At 47.4% G+C, this 21278-nt stretch overlaps 1 protein-coding gene across 1 annotated transcript in view; it reads left to right on the top strand.

Moving 5' to 3' along the window:
- The window catches only part of LOC138546981 (sterol carrier protein 2-like), a 1126877-nt gene that overhangs the window by 671749 nt on the left and 433850 nt on the right, over positions 1-21278 (top strand). Inside the window, exon 10 of the mRNA XM_069642178.1 lies at positions 19122-19269. Within this exon, the coding sequence (XP_069498279.1) occupies positions 19122-19269 (148 nt within the window). The remainder of the gene's footprint in view (positions 1-19121; positions 19270-21278) is intronic.

Genomic DNA, 21278 nt, shown 5'->3' with positions numbered 1-21278 from the left:
AGCCAGGAAACTTCGTTTTAAGCTACCCGTAAGCAGACACTGTTCCCAGATGTTATTTCGAGGAAGAGACGTCTGATTCTTTCTTGTCGATTGTGTCGGAGTGTCCTTGAACCTGTCTGAGCAGGACAGGTTCCCAGGTACCACGATGTGGAAAATTGACCTTGTTTAATCCCCCAAGTTTTAGCTCTGGTCTTCCGCCCAATTGTTTCAGGTCCCAGACCTTTGCCGTGATACTCCTCTTTGGTTCTTTCTTCTGCCAAGTAGTGCACCCAGGGTTTTCTTTCACAGTGTTCTCTTTCTCAGTTTTCACTTTGACCCACAGCCTTTGTTTACTGTCCTGCCAAAGCCTCTGTGTGTCACTCACATATGCAAACTTTGCATTCCACCTGGGAAGTGCTTTCCCAATAAGGGTCCCAGACCCCCTTCTCTTGTCTGCTCACAATGTCTTTATCATCCAATCTTTCCTTGTTCCACAGCCCTGGTTTGCTCTCCTGCCAAGGTCTGTGAATGTTGTATGTTTCTCCAAAGTTTGTGTTGCCCCTTACTATAAGTCTTAGTATACTGTTCTGATGTGGCTTCCAGACCCCTTTCTCTGTCTTATTCCCAATGTTCTCTTGCTTTAGCTTCACATCTCCCCACAGCCTTAGTTTACTCTCCTGCCAAGGTCTGTGCGTATCCCTTATGTCTGCCAGTTGGAATATGTCGTTCTAATGTGGGTCCCAGACCTCCTTTTCCTCGCCACTGTTTCCAGTGAGTATCTCTCCTTTAGTTTGTTTCCTGCCCCACACACTCCCTGGTCCTCCCCAACCACCACACTAGCCACCCTGATACCCGTAGGTCCTTGGATGTCTGTCTCCAATGGTTTGCAGGCCTTCCAAGGGCTTCACTGGTCTTTTGGTAGCAGCAGGACTTTTGCCGGTCCCTCACGGGCTTCCCCTTTAGTCTGCCTGTGCTTTGTATACAGCACAGGTACTCCAGTTCGTTCTCAGTGGGTAGGTTTTCTCCTCTCAGGTTTGCTTCCCGCTTCCTGTGCCTTCTGTGGGTCTGCTTCGCTCCGGCCCTCTGTCGGCTTCTCTTCCCCGTGTGTCTGTGTGGCTCCTGCCACACTCACAGACCACATAGAGCGGAGAAGGTAGACTCCATTGTTCTGTTCGCTCGCTGTCTTTAATTGACAGCTGGCCAATCGGGTTACTAAGAGACTAGAGCGTATACCTGCATTCAAGTTGGTGATCCTCCTTACTAGTTGCCTCTTCCTCGTCCCAGTGGTTTCTATCTGAGATGGCTTGCCAAAGCACATGGGGCATTTAGGTATTGGGGAATGGAAGGGGCGTTGAGGGAAGGTGGGTGGGTTAAGGGTATACTGCGTTCTCCCAGGTTCACCACTGCTCTCAATGGAATCCCTCCCCTTGAGAACTTTCTGGGGAGCACCATTCCCAGGGGGACTCTCGGGTAACGTCCTCCATTCTATGGCCTCATCGAAAATGGCTCCCCTATCAGAACCAGTGAAGAGACCCCCGGATTCATCACACCAAGGAAGCATAGACCTTAGGTGTAAGTGAAGAAGGGATTGGATCGTCAATAGGATGAGCTGTAGGATGAGCGCAAGCCATCAAAAGCTTAGTATTAGAGATGGAAATAGAGGAAAAGGAAGATGGAGTGACATAATGCCCAACAGAAGCAATACTAGAAGATTGATAGAAGCCCAAGTGGCAGAGACCTTTGAAGAACATTACAAAGCAAAATCGGAAGCAGAGAGAGAAGAAGTAGGAGTTACATCAGAAGGATAAAGTAAATGAAAAAAGTCTACTGAGAATGAAGATCAGAATAAAAAGAATGCTTTGCAGTAATGAGAGCATCATTGTAGAGAGTAAAAAGAAGATAGAGAAGAGGAATCAGAGTCTGAATGAGATTTACAACAGCGACAGCGACGCTCTAAACGGGTAAGTGTGTGCTGTATTGTCTGAAGCTGTGGGGTAATCCAAGGTTGAGATGGTTTCCGAGAAGGTGTAAAGGAGGAGGCAGGGTACAAGGAATCAAGAGAAAAAGAAAGAGCACAAGAGAGTAAAGAAGCTGCATCATCAGCTCTAAGATCTATGAACAACGGGTGTGAAGGTAGATCAGAAATGCAAGAAGAAATAAATAAAGGGGTGTTAAAAGTGCAAAGATCCCGATAAAAATAAGAGGATGAAGAAGATGCCAGAGGGGAATGAGAAGAAGGGAAAATAGAAAAACGTTAGATGGTCAGAAAAATACATTGGCGCAGCAGACACCGAAGAGGTGGATAATGAAGAAAAATACATTGTGATACATCACTGATTATTCTGATGACACGTTAGACAGTATCATCGGAGCTGGTGGCTTGCACCAGTTTTACACTCATTTGGCGGAGAATGATGCCTTGCAATGGATTACAAAAGAATATGTGTTGTCTCCCAGGAAGCCGCACAGGTGAGTGTGTGGGCGAGAACAGAGATTACCAACATTGAGCACCTGCTTCATCCACCGCTTAATAAAGGGATGCAAGGAGATGTCCTTTAGGCAGTGGCATGATGGTCCATAAAAGTGTGGGTACAGCCAGAAGTCCAGACCTTTTCTCCCCCATGGGCAGTGGCATCGCCAGGAATCAAATTTAGGAGGGGCACAGAGGGGGCCAAAGACAAAAGTAGGGGGGCACAGACAAAAGTAGGGGGAGAACATGGTCACTGCTCGTCTTAGGTAGGGGGGGCACAAGGGGCCACTGCCCATGGGGACTATTGTCCCGTTCCAGAAAAGTTGAGTTTGGGTTTCCATGCTCAAATCTTGGCCACACTTACCGGATTTGTTGATGGCACCTCCAGCCTATTTTGTGGAAGGACCTGTCCTCTCCCACTACACGACTTTAACTGCATCCCCAACCTCATGGCACACAAGGACGGTGTTGTGCCCTCGACCCCCGCCATACGTCTGCATGCTTCTTTAACATGCATGCTGATGTGTTAATAGGTTATTCTCTAATATTTCCATGGAGAAGGCATAATACACCCCTTTTCAATGGGCAAGTTGCAAAGTTGGTACCTGCACATTACATATAATAAAATATGCAACGCAAGCAAGCCGCAGACCACCCTGTAATACCGAAATTGCATGGCTAGCGCAAATATGTGATCTAAAGCCTGTCATGCTTGTTACTAGAGTTCTCAAACCCCCCCTTATCTTCACTATTGGCCGCAACATACAAATTGTTTATTCATGGCTCCGACATGCTCTTTGCTTTTAGTCTTTCGGACTACAGTATTTATTTGTTTAATGGTTTTATTTTGGCAAATGCGGCAAAAATACTGTTTGCTTGAGAAAATCAAAGATAATATAAAAGTGAAATGATTCGCACTTGAATATTAATGTGAGGAAATTAGTAAATCCCTGTCTTGAGGCTAATGTCTGTTGATATATTGCTGGTTGTCAGCATGTATTGTAATCTCACACCTTAATTGCCCAAAAACCTAATAAGACATATATAAGGTTAGTGCACTGTTAAGATGGATTTCTGAACTCTGACCAGGAGGGGCAGAGGTTCAGAAGGCCAGCCTAGTTTCTTGGAACAGAGTAACCTCTGGACAAGTCAGACCAATCAGGGTAGCTATGGCAGGCGGTCAAGACTAAGTCTCAGGAGGGGTGAGGGTGACTGAATGACCTCAATGAGCACACAGAGCAAGGACACTTAAAAATTACTCCAGACAGGTGTTATATTAAAAATATAGACACATTTATTACAAGGCCTTTGTAACATAGACCACAGCAAAGAATCATAGTAACACTTACTAAACCAACACATCACACTCAATACAATATATACAAGACCATGGGGGTCCAAAGGGGTGGCTGCATGAAACATGTCGACAACCTAGAGGGGAAGGAAACGGGCAGTGCATTTAATCTTTAGGCCAGTTCAACATCAATAATACACCTAACTAAGAGGCAGTCCAAGCCCTACGAAGAGAGGAGCCTTGTGCTCAATAGTACATGCACGCGCTAGTGCCAGTGGGTGGAATAGGGTCTCTTTGAGGGCCTTTAGCAGCTCAGGAAGGTGGATGAGGTGATGCAGAACAAGTTCCCACTGTTCAAGAAGGACCTCCACTTGATGGCAGAGGCAGTTCGAGAGTGCGGGATGGAGTCGCTGTTTCGCAATAGCTGTGGAAAGGAAAGGGGCCCACAGGGGCCACTCATGCGTAAAAATGTGCTCCTGCACTAGGGGCCACCGGTTGGTGTAAGGTGTGTAAGGAGTACTCACTGGTCCCCGGCGCAGGCAAACCCAAACTTCGCCAGTTCAGTCCACGTCGCTGGCAGGTTCGAATGCAGCAAAAAGGACGTCTCGGCACCTTTCAGTTCCTGAGATACAGTGTTGATTCCCAAACGGGACAGTGGCGATTTCTCTGCTCCGGGAGGAGGAATCGGCTCAGGTTCACTGCAGCAGGCTTCAGGGGCAAGAGGGTCACCAATGCAGCGAACTTGCACAGGTCCTTGCCGCGGCAGAGCAACACGGTAACCGCGCTTACTCCGGTCCTGGCGCACTCGTCTCACTTCAGACCTGGGAATGCCAGGTGTACAAAATTCGGTGTAAGGGTGCCGTAGACACAGAGCTAGCAGTATACCAATTTTCGAGGGCCTCCTCCAAACGGCGGCAGTGACAGAGCAAAGCAACTGGGTAAGCTGGACAGTCCACTGGTTGGCCCAGGGACACTTACGAGAAAGCTTACTTGCAGGGTTTGATGAAGGTGCCGAGAATAGTTGGTCCCACTATTCAAATGGGTCGAAGCGTCTTCGCAGACCTTCTACGACGATCAGAGGCAGAGGGGTCCCACGGGACAACAGCAGGCTCAGGGTGCCAAACCTTCCAGCGGGTCACCAGCGGTTCCTCGACTCAGCTTTGTAGTTTCAGGATACTTGGATCCTATCCTTTGTTCAGTGAGAACTCAGGAGATCCACATGGTACTGGTGTGTTTTCAGCCTCCTCTTATCCAGAGTTCCCTTCGCGCCAAAATGGGGAAGACCCAATGGGAGATCTGCTCACAAACACACCCTCCATTCGTGGACCAATCACGGACCACGGTGGTCCCAGTCATTCATGGCACTCCAGACTCTCTGGCACCCAGGATGTATATTGGAACCAGACGTTCCAGCCCACATCCTGGAGGCACACACACAAGGCATGCAGAAGCCCGCGAAAGCATTGGGATTCACTGGAAAGTGCATGACCAAATAAGGACTGGCCCGCGTTGACTCGACCTAGGGAAGGTGAAGGGGCAAGATGGCCAAAGGACAGGACAAATAACCTCGTGGCATGGCCATTTTGGAGCCAGGTCACCTATTCGTGCCAAACGCGGTTAATGTGGTTAACATGGCAGGAAAGGGTTAAAAATAATGCAAAACGATAGCTGCCACCAGTCCTGTCCATGACCCATCTGCACAGTTCATAAAAAGTCCAGCAAGAGTATCTAGGGCCTTTGGAAATGACTATAGACCCAAGTGTGCTGTATGGTAAGATACATTGCACATTTGTTACATGTTGCACAAAAGCTGCAACATGAGGAAAGGACTAAGGGAAATAAAGTCTCCCAGTACTGACTGTCTTAAGGGCATGTCAGTTTCCCCATAAAAAGTGAGCGAAAGCCCAGAGGAGTGCAGATGAAGGCTGTGCTTCTCTGGCAAAGTCAGTCAATGGTGTCTAAACAGCAGCAAAAAGTTTGGGGGTTGACACATGGAGGGAAAATTACATACACATATGAAATCTTTCCTAACATGCACAAACAAAAAAAGTGCATTGAGCAGAATATTGTAAATTGTCATGAGAAAGGAATGTGGGAGGAGTGACCGATGTGTTTTGGAGATGGGGCTAAAGCTGATCTTAGTAGCCTCGCTTTTGTGACTTGAGCATTGTGATATGCATGTGGTAGCAAACAAACAGTCCTTCCAAAAAGGGGTGATCTAAATAGTTCCGTGATCACCTTCATCCAGAAGGTGATATGGTTTCCTGGAATTCCATCACAGCAGAAATGAGCATCAACTGGCGTCCCTAGATATGTTGTTATAACCCATTTAAAAAAATACATTAAAACTAAACATTTAATGTGTGGCATACAAGAGCATGAAGCAGACCTATTTTTAAATGAATTAAAGATTACTTTTATCTTAGACTGAACTTCGATTATAGGATATCTGGGAAGCCCTGCGTTCCTTCTTTTAGTGATTGAGTCATTTTACTAGTGTTTAGTTTGAAAAGATCCAATTTGAAGTTTGGAGGGTTACATTAAGTCGCTGATAAACAGATATAAAGTTGTTTCTCTTCTTTTGTGTTGTTGATTTATTTTTGAAACTTCATTTATAATTTTGGGAACCTGTAAAAAAATAATAGAATGAGTACAATGTAGTTCACTGCAACGCGACAGAAATCACAACTAAGGCATATTGAGAGCTATAATTTAACCAAATCAATATATAACAGAAACAACCCCTCCCCAAAATAAAACCATCAAAAAACCCACAATTATTAAAACCAATTGTGCACAGTCACATAACCAAGAACCACATCACAATCAGCAGCCAGAATCACCCACATAAGTCATTAAAAGGAGTCCAGATACTCGCATAGTCTTGAGAGCAATCTCTTCTCTTATACAACTCACTCAACCAAGTTTCAATTTGAGCTTTTTCCTCATTGCCTGTACTTTTAGATTTTGTATCTCAGCAACCTCCAATGCTTTGACAGTCCACATCCTCAAATGAAAGTTTGCTCCCTTGCTACACCTACTTGACCACAGTAATGTATCCTACTGGTGTTGATTTGACTACCTGGCTCAAAGTCATCATTTGTTTTCATTTTTATTGAAAGATCAATAAAGTTTAGTTGGAAATGTCTTCATATCAAAAAGTTATTGCACCACGTTTTAAGTGAACAGTTATAGTGTTTAAAATTGTATTTGTTAATATCTATTTGTATCTCAAAGTTCTGATTAAAATGAAATGGTATATTGAATGAAGACAATTGAGGATTGTGTTAATGTAGTTCTAGCCGTTCAGCAGTGTGATTGCTGTGGATAATCCTGCAGATCCCCCACTAAAACCCTACTTAGAGTCTCCTCCCAGGTGGCTAGGAGAGAGCAGATGCTTCCTGATCCCAATCCTAGGGGTGGTATACTGCGGGAGGATCACCACGGTGGAGAACAGGAACATGGAGGTGTGGAGATTGCGCAGGGTGAGGCACAGTATTTTTCCTTGAAGAGCAATACTGTTAACCCAAACTCAAATTTGGAATTGGCCTTTTGCCATTGTGGTACATCTCTTATCTTCTATTAAGGGTAAAAAGGGAAAACCTGAAAGCCAGCAGATCAGAAGGAAGTGTAAACACAACATGGACGCCGGATTAGAGAGGCAACATCCAATTGCAAACGCTGAGTTGGTGCTGTGGTCACAAACCCTGAATAGCTCTGTCAGCACCGGAGGGGAAATGAAGCAGCAGGCAGTCTCTCCAGGTGCGCCTCATTGCTGTGAATGCTTAGCTGAAGTTGCGGTTGTTCCTAAGGCCTGTGTGCAGAGGCAAGCCGAGGGAAACTGGAGAGTAGAAAACTCACTTAATGAGGCCAGATCAGAGACACCCGTGCAGTAGAGGGGTGTGGATCGGGAAGCCACAGCAGCCCGCAGTCGTTCTAATTGGGATTTGGAAAAAGAAGCTCTGTACTCCAGAAAAGCAGAAGTTCCTTGGCGGTAACTGTAGCCAGCTTTTAATTGCGTTCGTGCTGAAGTATGAGGGAGTAGATGTTCACCGCAGAAGTGGGAAGCCGTGGGAAAGTAGCATGCGCTTAAATGAAACGCTTGCGTGTGATGAAAAACCTTTCTTTCCCTAACATCAGCAATACGTTGTTGCCGAGCGGTCGTGTGGCTGCAGTTAACACAGAGAACACTGCCAGTAGCATAATTGAAGTTAAACTGACTTTCCTGAAGAGTTGCAAGTATTGTTTTAAAGGGCTGCATGCATGAGGCAATGTTCCCCGATACTTTGGAGGCTGAGTGCTGACCGAAAGGTGGGAACCCGTCTCTTTGAAGTGGTAGTTCAATACTGAAAAGCAATTGCGTGTGCCTTATTTTGTTTTCAATAGAACATACACATCTTGCAACACATCAAAGGCTGCAGCAGGAGATTTTAGAAGTAGTAGAAGCTGAAGCCAGAACAAGCATTGCCCAAGCCCAAAGAGGGACCTCTATAGAAGTAAATCCAGCGTACATAAGAACTGTACACCATTGTTCTGAAGTTGATGAATGCACTGTTCATCCAAAGCTGGGAGAGTGGCAAAACCACTTTGGGGTAACCATTGAAGGCAAGGTGTATACAAAGCTGGGGAAGGGAGCTGGTACTTGTTCACCAAAGTTGTTTTCTATATCTGCAAGGCAAAGACTGTTTGAAAGAAAAAGAAGTAGTCTAAGCCCGAAGTAGATTCTATGCAGCTGCAAGACACACAAAGAGCCTGTCCTTTCTTATGGTATAGAAAGAAGAGTGCTGTGCCAAACTCTGGAGGTAGATGTCTTGTAGAATTGCCCATCCTTGAAGTTGCCGTTGTAGCATAGAATTACAGGGCAGTAGAAGTTGTAGCAGTAGCAGGACTGTGGCTGTCAGTATTTGTCAGACCTGTTGAAGGTAACTGTGTGCAAAGGAACCTGCACTCACAGTTATATCGCAGAAGAAACTGGCTGAGAGGGGAATACATCTCAAGCGAGAACATCCTGACAGAAGCTGACAGTGAAGAGGTTTTTGTTAAAGTGGGAAAGGTACTTTTGTCAACTTAATCTATTCTTTCCTGGAAGGAAGTCGCCCAGGAAACTCCATTGGTGTTATTTTCTTTGTGGAATTGAAGCCTTTCACAAAACTAAGAAAAGACTTTGGCCAGTGTATTTTATTTGTGTGAACTTTGTATTTTTTTTGGAACTTTTCAAGACTTTGGTTAAGACTTTTTTGTTCGTTGGAGGAAATTGACTTTAGGACATTCTTGGGGGAGCAAGATCTGCCCAGGACCATCTAGGTTGTTTTCCCATTTTAGAATAGGTAGGGAATTCCATGGTGTACAGTAGATTTAGTTAGGATTTCTGTTATTTTATTGTGTGTAATAAAATGGCAAATCCTGAGAATACACAATACAGTCATGAGTTTCACATTACTGACCCCTCATATTGCTGACACCCATCTCTTGCCGTAACAAGCACAACCTGCTTGGAAGACATTCAGTTAGTCCTACCCACCTAGAATATCACTAGCAAACATATATGTTTAAGTAAACATTGAAGACTATTTCTGCTCTAGGGATAAAGCACACTCTTCTGGCCCGAATGCTAATGCCCTTGAAGTCATCAATAAAAATCGATTGCATTCTGCTGTTCCATCATTTGCTTTATTAATCTGAGCCTATAAACATGTTAATGACTTTAAGATAGGTCTGAATGTACCCTAAATGAGATTGGTGTGTCTGTGGAAACACTGATCTCAAAGCGAGCCTTATTTGACTCGTCCCAGAATACTGATACATTTCACTCTTATCCATCTATGAGCCACCTGACACATTAACACAGATGAAGAGGAATCTTGACTAGTATTCTGTTACAATTCCCTAACCGTTATTACAGGGGCATCCTATTAAGGGTGAGGTGGAACTTGCTACCAACTAGGGAAATCCAGCTTAGGAGATCACTTATTACGGCAGAGTTATGTATGGCTAAATCGGAAACTTTAAGGCATCATCTGGTGCTTGAATGCCTTCCGCTACAGAACTTAAGAACCCAGAATCTGGGGCCATTAGCAATGAATCCATTCCTCTATGATGAAGATATGATATGGAAACGGTGCCTTGACAACTTCAATATCCGGGAAGGGTTGGCCCTGGCTGGCTTTATCAAATCATTGAATTTGTAGATCTGTCAAACTGATGATACTTGGCAGGGGTTGTTTTTTATTTTTCACTTATTTTTGACGCGATCCGCAAAATCTGGATTTATTCTGAATTTATTTATTTGATTTGAATTGTATGCGGATGTTCCGTTTTAAACTACAATTGGCTGTATAACATGTGATGTGAAGGTAAATGTTGATTTTTCTTTATATGATGTTATATCTATGGTTTTATTAATTGTTATGTGTACACTGAACCGACCCAATTTTGTCACTCTGAAGGCGAACTTTTGTTGCTGTTAGGCAGAATCCTATGCAGTGCCCTTAGGGACCACTGCACCGAATGAAGACTACAAGTGGTAGTACAATTTGACCTTTGGTACAAGCCTGTACTACACAGAAAAAGTGGTAGCAATGGCTGAGCAGCCAGACTTATCTCAAGAGCAAATGAGCAGTAGTAGAGATTACACAAATGATTACAATTACTGTGACTCAAGCAAACACTGACTCTAGGTTTCTGGTTAAAAAATATAAGTACATTTATTTTTAAAACATCTGTTCACAAAACACTTCACTTCTAGTAAAATAAAACCACACTTCAAATATACTACACACAACCAATTCCCCTTGTGAAGAACAATTCGAGGTAAGTATCTTAGGATTTGACCGACCAGTGTTGGGAAACAAAGACGTTACCGGGAGTACATATGCGATCATTTTTTGACAGTAAGACAGTTCGGTCTTACGAAAGATAAGCGTACCCGCGGGAAGAAATGTAACCAAAGTCAAACACACTTAGCACATGAATTAACACAAGAGAACTGGGGATAAAAATCATAGGCAATACTTTTGTCAAGGCAGATAGAATCAGAGGGCACTTTCCTGCAAGTGAGTACAAGTCAATAGGCCTGCACCAGTGTCAAGTGGAACAGGGTTCCTGTTGCCGAGGATCACATGGTTAGTACAGTTCACAATTCAAGATTGCCAGGAGTACTTGGATATTGTCACAAAGGGAAGCAAAAGTTATAAGAGGGAAGGAAGAAAAGGACAAGACTTTGGTGAGGAAGAAGGGTTCACCCCTGTTCCTCGAAGTCGGACATAGTACCTTATTCGTGAAGAAAGCTGGTGCCACTGCAGTTGTCCCTGGTAGTTTCCTACAGACTCACGGGTCCTGGAGCTTCAGTCGTGGAGACAAGAAGGACGACGTCTGGAGCGATCTGCACTACCCAGGGGTGAGGCTGCAGCAGCGAACCAACAGTGAATAAAAGGTGCGCTCCTTTAAAACAGGAGAGGCTCTTCAGATGGCTATCGGAACCACTACAGCTGTGTGCAGCGATTTCGACCAAGAAGAGGGTCCTCTGGCTGTGGAGGGTGAGCTGGTTGATCCCACCATGCTCAAGGGAAGAAGACTCCGGACTGGATCTTCTCTTGTCATTGAAGGGTAGATAGCTCAACACTGCAGCAGGGCTTCACTGGGACTCGGGGGTTGCAGCAGCCGTCTTCTTCTCCGCTTCTCTTGCAGTTTCAGTGGCGACTATGACTTCCAGCCCAAGAGTCCTGCCTTTTATGTGAAAATCCCCCATTTACACAGCCTGGCTGTCAATCACTCAGCATGGAGGACTTAACATGGGTAGTTCTAAATATTGTGTATTGTGACATGCCCTGCTGTCAGGTTAAGGGAGGGTGTCCACACAAAACATTCCCTGGTGCTCGCGTGTGTGTGTACAGACCCCCTCCCCACCTTACCTGTGATTATGAGGACGATGAACACTGACGGGGGAAAGCCGCAGCAGATGGAACCCACCTCCTAAAATAGGCCACTGTATCTTGGTTCGGGACATATGTATTAACAATGCATATTTCCCTATTTTCTATCAATCCCTGTATTACTACCATTCTCCCGTCCGCCTCGGCCGTAGACTGTAGCAGCTGAAAGGGGACATGTGGTGCCACCCAAGTGACCAACCCCCTGGCATAAGCCGAGTACGTTGCCCCTATGAGGGCTCCTTTCCATTTCCTCTTTATTACCTCTAGTTTTCCTTTAGTGAGGTGTGTTTCTTTAATTAGGGCGATGTCTATTTTCTGTCTCTTCAAGTACATCATGATCTTGTTTCTCTTCAAGTAGCTGTTGTGTCCCCTGACATTCCAGGTCACTATCCTAAGGGCTCCCATGTTTCATCCATACCCTGTCCCCCCTCTGACCCTCCTCATTTACTGCTTCAAGCATAGCAGCGTGTGTGTGTAGGCTCGTTCTCTAACTAATAACACCCCAAATCTCCCAACTTCCCTCCCTCCCTCCACCCTTCCCAACCCCAACTGTTGCCCAGCTACATCCCTGGATCTCAGGCGATCCCGCATTTAGTCCTTTCTTGGCTAGCCGGTACTAGGAACTCAGCAGGAGGTTACCACACTATCGGTAGCCTATCTAAACTATCTATAGGGGTATGGGATTAAGTCTGCTAAATCTTCCATTATCATGTCACAATATACTATGCACACCCATATATTCTATACAGCACCTCGCTTATCTTCAGCTTATGTTGCTCTATCTTATATTGAAGTCCCAGTGTCTCAATTTATACAGCACCTCGGTCCTCGAGTCCGATGCTCCACTTCCATGTTCCATCCTCCACCTGTTTGTCGGCCCCCGACGGGCCATTCTGTGCATCTAGCCACTCTGTCGCATCTCCTGTGGTTTCGAAAAACAGTGCCTTGTTCTTGTGGAGCACTTTGAATTTCGCAGGGTACATCAACATGTACTTGAAGCCCGCTTCTCTCAGCCCCTTCTTCACTGTCCTATAGTTCAGTCGTCGCCTTTGCACCAGGAGGGTATAGTCCGGGTAAGCTGTAATGGACACAGATTCCCTTTGTACTTTGCCCCCTTTCTGGAAGAATTCCAGGATCTTCTCCCTATCTCGGTAGTTCAAAATTTTAGCAATTATCGGCCTGGGGGGGTGGGGTTTCTCCTGGCGGGGGTTTTCTCGTCAGGGCTCTGTGTGCTCTCTCCACCGCAAACCCTTGGGTGAGCGCCCCTCCCCTGATTTCTTCTAGTAGCATAGTCTCTATATAATCCATGGGGTTTGGTCCTTCTTCTCCTTCCGGGACCTCCACAATGCGTACGTTGTTTCTACGGGCCCATCCTTCCGCTTCCTCAGCTCTGTTTTCTAGGTTGCTCACTTGTTGCTTTAGTATGTGGATCTCCGTGGTATGTGATGTGCAGGCCGCTACGTTGGAGTTTCATTCTTTCTTCAGTTCGCCAGTGCGCTTCGATATTTTCTTAACATCCTGTCTCAGTAGTTTAACATCCTCTTGCACTGCCCCAATTTGAGATCCAGTGATGTTTTGAGTTCCGCCACGGCTGCCTCCAGTTTGGTTTCTCATGCAACTTTTAGGTCCGCGATCACGTCTAGATCTGCTGGTCATTGCGTGCTGATGTGGAATCTATTGGCAGGTTCTTTTCTTTGTTCCTGGGATTGTCCGCTGATTGTGGTGTTTTCGTGAACTCTTCCATTGTTGGCTGCTTCCCTTTTGTTTTGGGTAGCTTGGACGCCATTTCGGTATCTGTTAAGAAGGATTTCTGAACTCTGACCAGGAGGGGCAGAGGTTCAGAAGGCCAACCTAGTTTTTTGGCAAAGGGTAACCTCTGGACAAGCCAGACCAATCAGGGTAGCTATGGCAGGCGGTTAAGACTAAGTCTCAAGAGGGGTGAAGGTGACTGAAAGACCTCAATGAGCACACAAAGCAAGGACACTTACAAATATTCCAGACAGGTGTTATATTAAAAATATAGACACATTTATTACAAGGCCTTTGTAACATAGACCATAGCAAAGAATCACACTAATACTAAAGTAGACCAATACATCACAACCAACACAATATATATATACAAGACCATAGGGGTCTAAGGGATTATAAGCACAAAATATGTAGACCCCCTAGATGGGGAGGAAAACGGGCAGTAGACCCAGTTCGACATCAGGAATACACCTAAGAGGCCGTCCAAGCCCTACGAAGAGAGGAGCCTTATGCTCAATAGTACATGCACGTGCTTGTGCCAATGGACAAAATAGGGTCTCTTCAAGGGTCTCTAGCAGCTCCGGAAGGTGGATGAGGCGATGAAGAACAAGTTCCCACTATCCAGCCAGGACCTCCACTTGAGGGCAGAGGCAGTTTGAGAGTGCGGGATGGAGTCGCTATTTCGAAATAGCGGTGGAAAGGAAAGGGGCCCTCAGGAGCCACTTTGTGCGTAAAAATGGGCTCCTGCGCAAGGGGCCACCGGTTGGGGTAAGGATTACTCACCGGTCCCCAACACAGGCAGACCCAAACTTCGCCAGTACAGTCCACTTTGCTGGCAGGTTCGAATGCGACAATCAGGACGTCTCGACACCATGTAGACTCAGAGATACAGCGAGTATTCCCAAACGGGACAGTGGAAATTTCTCCGCTCCGGGAGGAGGAATCGGCCCAACTCCACTGCAGCAAGCTTCAGGGGCAAGGGGGTAACAAATGCAGCGAACTTGCACAGGTCATTGCCACAGCAGGGCAACACGGTAACTGCGTTTATTCGGTCCAGGCGCACTCGTCTCACTTCAGACCTGGGAATGCCAAGTGCACGAAATTTTGTGTGAGGGTGCCGTGGACACACAGCAAGCAGTATACCGAGTTTTGAGGGCCTCCTCGAAACGGTGGCGGTATCAGAGCAAATGTCCTGTGTAGGCTGGTCAGCCCACTGGTTGGCCCAGGGACACTTTCGAAGAGGCTTACTTGCAGGGTTTGTTGAAGGTGCCGAGAATAGTTGGTCCCACTATTCCAAGGGGTCGAAGCGTCTTTGCAGACCTTCTAGGATGATCAGATGCAGGGGGGTCCCACGGGACGACAGCAGGCTCAGGGTGCCAACCCTTCCAGCGGGTCACCAGCGGTTCCTCGACTCGGCTTCTTGTTGCATGATACTTGGCTCCTTATCCTTTGTTCGTGTGAACTCAGGAGAATGACATGATAGTGGTGTTTCCAGCCTCCTCTTATCCAAAGTTCCTTTCGCACCAAAACGGAGAGGACCCTATGGGAGATCTGCTCACAAACACTCACTCCATACGTGGACCAATCACAGACCACGGTGGTCCTAGGCATTCAGGACACTCCAGACTCTCTGGCACCCAGGATGTGTATTGGGAACAGACATCCCAGCCCACATCCTGGAGGCACACACACAGGCATGCAGAAGCCCGCGAAAGCATTGGGTTTCGCGGGAAAGTGCATGACCAAATAAGGACTGACCCGGGTCGGCTCGACCTGGGGAAGGTGAAGGGGCAAGATGGCCAAAGGACAGGACAAAGAACCTCGTGGCATGTCCATTTTGGAGCTAGGCCACCTATTTGTGCCAAGCGCGGTAAGCACGGTTAACATGGCAAGAAAGGGTTAAAAATACATTAAAATGATAGCTGCCACCAGTCCTGCCTAGGACACATCTGCACAGTTCATAAAAAGTCCAGCGAGAGTTTCTAGGGCCTTTGGAAAGACTAGAGACCAAAGGGTGCTGTAAAGTAAGTTACATTGCACTCTTGTTACATGTTGCACAAAAGCTGCAAAATGAGGAAAGGACTAAGGGAAACAAAGTCTCCCAGTACTGACTGTTTTACGGGCATGTCAGTTTCCCCATAAAAAGTGAGCGAAAGCCCAGAGGAGCGCAGCTGAGGGCTGTGTTTCTCTGGCAAAGTCTAGATCAGGGTGTAAAACAGCAGCAAAAGGTTTGGGGGTTGACATATGGAGAGAAAATTACATACAATTATGAAATCTTTCCTAACAGTATCGACCAGAGTTTCAGCTCACCTTGATTAGGGCCAGTCTTGTGGGCCTTCAGCTTGCCCGGCTCATCTGGTGTTTGGATTCGTTAGTAGGCTGTCAGTTGCATCTTCTGCGGAGTGTGTGGGGCGGCCTCAGGTATCAGTGCCAGTGTTGGTTAGATGCGAGAGCACGGTGTTAGGCTTTGCTCTCACCAGGTACTATCCTTGTCTGCTGTTATGCCTGTTTGTGTCGCGCAGGTGTCAGTCTTATGGCCAGGGACCTTGTGTTAAGGCTGTGTGGTGTCACTGGCCGCTTTGCCCTCCACTCCTGCTGCCTCTGTCTGTGGCTTCTTGTTAGTCCAGGATTTCCTTTTTAGGCTTGTTTTTGTCGGTAGCGCCTCTTTCCTGCATTGTTCTAGCCCTTTGCTTCGGTGCACTGTTACACAGCCCATCTCAGAGTGGCTTTATGCTGCCCGCATCTCCTTCAACCATCTAGCCCGTGCCAATGTGGGCCTTTGCTCCGTGCGTGCACACATCCCCCAGTTCCTGTGCCTACCTTCCGTATCTTGTGCTCTGGGACAGTCCATTTATCACGGATGCACTCCTTGTGAGCAGGGGTGTTGCTAGGTCTCGAAAAGACTCGGGGCTTAGCTAATGTCGGAACTGTCAGGACTGGGGGCTAGCTAGCCTTTTGGCTGTAGCTCCAGCGATTCTATCCGGGGCTACAACCAAAAGTCCAGGGGCCATAGCCCTCTTAGCCCCCCCCAGCAACGCCTCTGCTTGTGAGGTTTTATTCCTACGCGCAGTACATTCTGTCTATCTGCGAATAGTAGCTCCCTTGTGTCTCTGCCCTTCATCTTGCTATACATGCGCCCTTTTCTGGTCTCTCAGGGTGATGTTCCCTTGGGCTTCACATGCGTGGGGTTATTCTGGGACCTTCTACTCCCGGTTTTGCACCAAGGTAGGCGTGTTTCTCAGTAGTCGATTGATGTGATCCCAACGCTGTATTTAGCTGCCGCTGTCTTGTTTGCTTTATGTATTGCTTTATGTAGCACTTCCCTTTATGTCTGTGTTGTGGTGCAAGTCTCGTGCACCGCAATAATTACACACAGTGAGCAGTTCGGATGCCACTTTGTTACCTTTACAACCCCTTTCCCGGGCCGGCCGCACTGACACGTTGGGAGTGCTTCTTTGCTCCGGTCCGAGTTATCATTCGGTGCGTTTTCTTACCAATGCACGATAGATTCCTCCGGCAGGCGTCCACAGGTCTGCAGATATTACCATGCGGGGGGGGGAGGGGCTGTGCACATCAGATTGGGCTAGAGCTGGATGTTCGGGCACTTCGTGCTCCGCTCGTCAAATTCCGCTCGCCTGCCTTTAGAGTGGCGGGACCGTGAGCATTGAAGCCTCCGAGCCGCTCCTACTCATTTATTCTTGCAGCGGGCTCTGCGGTCAGCATTCTCGCTGCGCTACAGTGTTGGTCCATGATACACTGTAGCTGCAGCTGATCCTTTGTTCTGTGTGCGCCGGCATTTTCTTTTCCTGTAGCCGTCAGGTCCCCTCGGATATTCCGTCCGTTTCGTTGCTTTTCGGCTTCACTGGGCTTCCAAAAGCACGATCCTGATGTGCGCTGTGTGTTCCCACAGCTGAATCTTCGTTTCTGATGCACATTTATTATCATCAAAAGTGCGTGTGCTGTAGGATATTGCCGGATCAACGGGAGCCTCAAGGAGAAGCATCCTATCCCATGGCTGCTTAGCCACGCCCCAATATCTGTTTTGTTGTTAACTCTGAAAAGCGCTCCTTTATGCATCTGTTCTGTTGTATACCACTGTAACGCGCTCCTTTACTTCTCTGAGCTAGGTCTGCGCTCAACAAATATCATAATAATAATAATTGTGGTAAGTTAGAGTAGAAAAGAAAGACCAAGATTGAAAAAGAGACTGCCAGAGAGGGAACGAGACTGCCAGAGAGGGAACGAGAGACTGCCAGAGAGAGAGAGACTGCCAGAGAGAGAGACTGCCAGAGAGAGAGAGAGAGAGACTTCCAGAGAGAGACTGTGACAGAGACTAAGAGACTTGAGAGAAAGAGACTGAGACATAGAGAGAGAGACTGAGAGAGAGACTGGGGCACAGAGAGAAAGACTGAGACTGAGATTGACAAAGAGAGAGAGATAGACAGACAGACAGATGGAGGGAGACAGACAGATAGGAAGAGAGATTGACATATACACAGAGATAGACCGCCAGAGAGCGTCTGTCTAGGAAAATTACAGAGTATGAGAATGACGGGGAGACTGAAGGACAGAGAGTGTGAATGGCGGGGAGAATGAAGGACAGAGAGTGAGAATGACAGGGAGACTGAAGGCCAGAGAGTGAGAATGACAAGAAGAATGAGAATGATGACGGACAGAGAGTGAGAATGATGGGGTCACTGGGACAGAGATGGAGACTAATAAGCAGAGCAGAGCAAGTAGATGGAGGGAACGTGGACTTTGCTTAGTCCATGTCGGTCGAGATAGCATGATGGGATTCTTTGTAGGAGGCAAGCACAGTAGGACAGTGGTACTGCCGCAAGCATCGGAGATGGAGCACCATGATTTTTCTCACCCGCAGAGAGCGTTGATCAAAGGGTATGACTGTGAGCTAAATGGGGTGAAAAAGTGAGAAATGGAGTGGTGATCAAAGGGAGAGGCAAGTACAGCGTTAAAGTACACCATGGCTTGCTCAACAGATCCAGTGAAGAGAAGTAGGAAGGAAGACTATAGCTGGGTGTGGAACCAAAGAGTCTGGTTAGAATTTGTGTTGTGCCAGGGGGACATGGAAGGAGGACAGACAGTAAAGTGGACGGGAGAGTGGTCCAAGAGAGAGGCCTTAGTTGACTGATGAGGAGAGGAAGACAACGTGAATATAGTGGCCATGATTGTGCTCAAGTTGGCTGTAATGGGAGACTATGGAGCGCTTAAAGTGGATTGAGACAAGTTCAAGACTTTGCATTGACAATGTTTGGGAGGATGACATCACCAATGAGGATGATTTTAACCTCAATTGGCAGGCACAGTGGGTTAGGTCATAATCAAAGATAGTACACTGATGGGAGAACAAAAATGTAGGTTCCAAACCTTTGGTAAAACAATTGTTTAAAGCTGCTTGGATGCGAATATCACAATTAAATGTCTTTCAATGGAGGGGTAACTGGATTTGTGCTGCAGTAAATAGGTTTTTGAGGTGTTATGCCATTTTGTTGTATTGATATGCAGTCTAGATTTTACAGTTCTGTAATTGTGCTGTTAATTAAGTATAGAGGTTTTTCAAGTAAAATATAACTTTAGGAATAGACATGTTTCTGAGCTCCAGTTACTGACACTCTTTGAGAGAACCATCATGATGAATTACTTAATCACAGCTGATATGTGTATTTCTTTTGAATAGGTTGGGTTTGATATGAGTAAACACGCTGCAGAAAAATGCTACAGAAAATCTGGCATAAAACCTGAAGATGTAGATGTGATTGAACTTCACGACTGTTTCTCCGTCAATGAACTCATCACCTATGAAGCTCTGGGACTTTGTCCAATAGGTAAGTGTTTCATGGACCATACTTCCCAGCAGGCAGATAATCATCTGTGCTATTCAAACACCTCTTTCTATAGCTGTAAAATCTGTAAATTTCTCCAGCATGGGGTCTGGCATGGATTCACATGCTCATGAATATTCCCTGTCGTCAGGCTGGGAATCCTCGGTAAAGAAAAAATCAGTTTCAGTTTCGTTTCTGAACTGTCTTTCTCCTAATAACCAATCACTGGTCTCTGGGTAATACTGCCCCCAGCCAATGACTGCCCTCTACCTAAGCCCCTCCTCTGGCAGCCATCTTCAGATTTTTACCGCACGTTCAAGTTTTGGGAGTCCTCGTGCTATAGCTCTCGAGCTTTTACTGCGTTTTGCAATTTTTCAAAGAGTTTAATCTCATTTTCTTTGGTCCATCGAGCCTCAAGCTCCACCATTTCTACTTCGGATCAGCGGGGACCCATTTCAGAGTTTTCTACGCTCCTCAAGGGTGACATTTTCATCGAGTCCTGCTCATTGGCTACCCCAGTGGAGGCGACCTCGGGGCCCAGAGTTTCCCTGCCACCGCGGAGGGAATCCTCTTTTCAACCCATCGATAAGACCCCCGTGAAAACCCCGGTGGAAAAAAGAGAGGGGGGTGCGGTGGCCATCACGGACACAGATACAGCCTCTGAAGAGGAGCTGGCTGAAGTCGTGAAGATCCTGGACAAGAGGTTCGAGGAAGTCTGGTCCCACGGGAGGGATCCCGATGAGGCGAACGAAGAAAGCGACGGTGGCGCCGACAACGTTTCTGTGGAGGCGGAGGATTCCACTCCCCAACCGTCGCACCCGTCGCACCTGGTAACTAGGCCACAGGACAACTCAGGAGCAATCTTGATGGCTATCCAGGCCTTGTGTACAGAGATAAGGACAAGGTTGCCCTTACCCCCAACGGATGACCCAGCGGAGCCTGGACCGTCGGGAAGCCCTCCAAGCAAGCGGAGGAGAACACATCCCCCACCGCCCCTCGAGCCTGCGCGGCACTCACGGCCTTCATCTCCTTTCCCGGATCCGAGGGATGACATGGGAACAGAGACGGCTACGACAGGGATGGATGACAACGGTGGTAACGACGGGATGGGCCTTCCATCACCCCCTCCTCGGGCTTCCCCACTCGACGAAATTGGCTTCTTCCACGCCATGATCGCCAGGGCATCCAAGCTCTTTCAGCTCTGCCCTGTTGAACAGAAGAAGGAAAGTTTCCTCTATCAACGGCGTGAGGCCAAGAGGAAGACGGTCCTCTCGGTCCCGTTACATGACGACATCTGGGACGAGGGCGGGAGCTCCTGAAGAACCCGTCCATGACCCCTGCCAAGAGAGACCGGTACGAGAAGAAGAACCGGGTCCCGGATTACGCCCCAATGTGCCTTAGGGCATAGCCGAACCCGGATTCGGTCGTCTCAGCGGCGGCCAAGAAGAAAGCGGCAGGGGCGACGGCTTCAACTTCGACCTCCCCGCTGGACGGCGAAGGGAAGAAATTGGACGCCATGGGACGACGGGTCATCTCATCGGCGGCGACGACGATTAAAGCAGCCAACACCCTTGCAATTGTGGCCCGCTACGACAGGGAGCTGTGGTTTTAGATCGCTCCTCTGCTGGACTTCCTCCCGGACGACAAGAGGGCTGAGGCCCGGGAGATACTGCAGGAAGGTGAGGTGGCGTCGGACCACGCCATAACGGTGGCCACCGACATTGCTGACACCGGCTTCCGCCAGACGGGCAACAGTGTTTGTCTTCGCCTGCGTGGTTGGCTCAAGGCAGCCGATTTCCGCCAGGACGTGCAAACCAGAGTTTTGGACATGCCTTTCGACTGAAACAACCTGTTTGGCAAGACGGTGGACGAGTCACTGCAGGCCATCAAGGCCGACACGGAAACAGCGCGGGCTTTGGGAGTTTTGCAACGACGACGGCCGCCCTTTCGGAACTCCAGAGGCAAGCAAGGTGCCTCAAAGGATGCGGCGGCTCATCGACGTACCGCCAGGC

This window comes from Ambystoma mexicanum, chromosome 1q, assembly GCF_040938575.1.
Source record: "Ambystoma mexicanum isolate Mex_15411 chromosome 1q, UKY_AmexF1_1, whole genome shotgun sequence".
Taxonomy (NCBI): domain Eukaryota; kingdom Metazoa; phylum Chordata; class Amphibia; order Caudata; family Ambystomatidae; genus Ambystoma; species Ambystoma mexicanum.
Note: the sequence above shows the minus strand (reverse complement) of the source record. Positions and strands in the feature narration are given on the sequence as shown.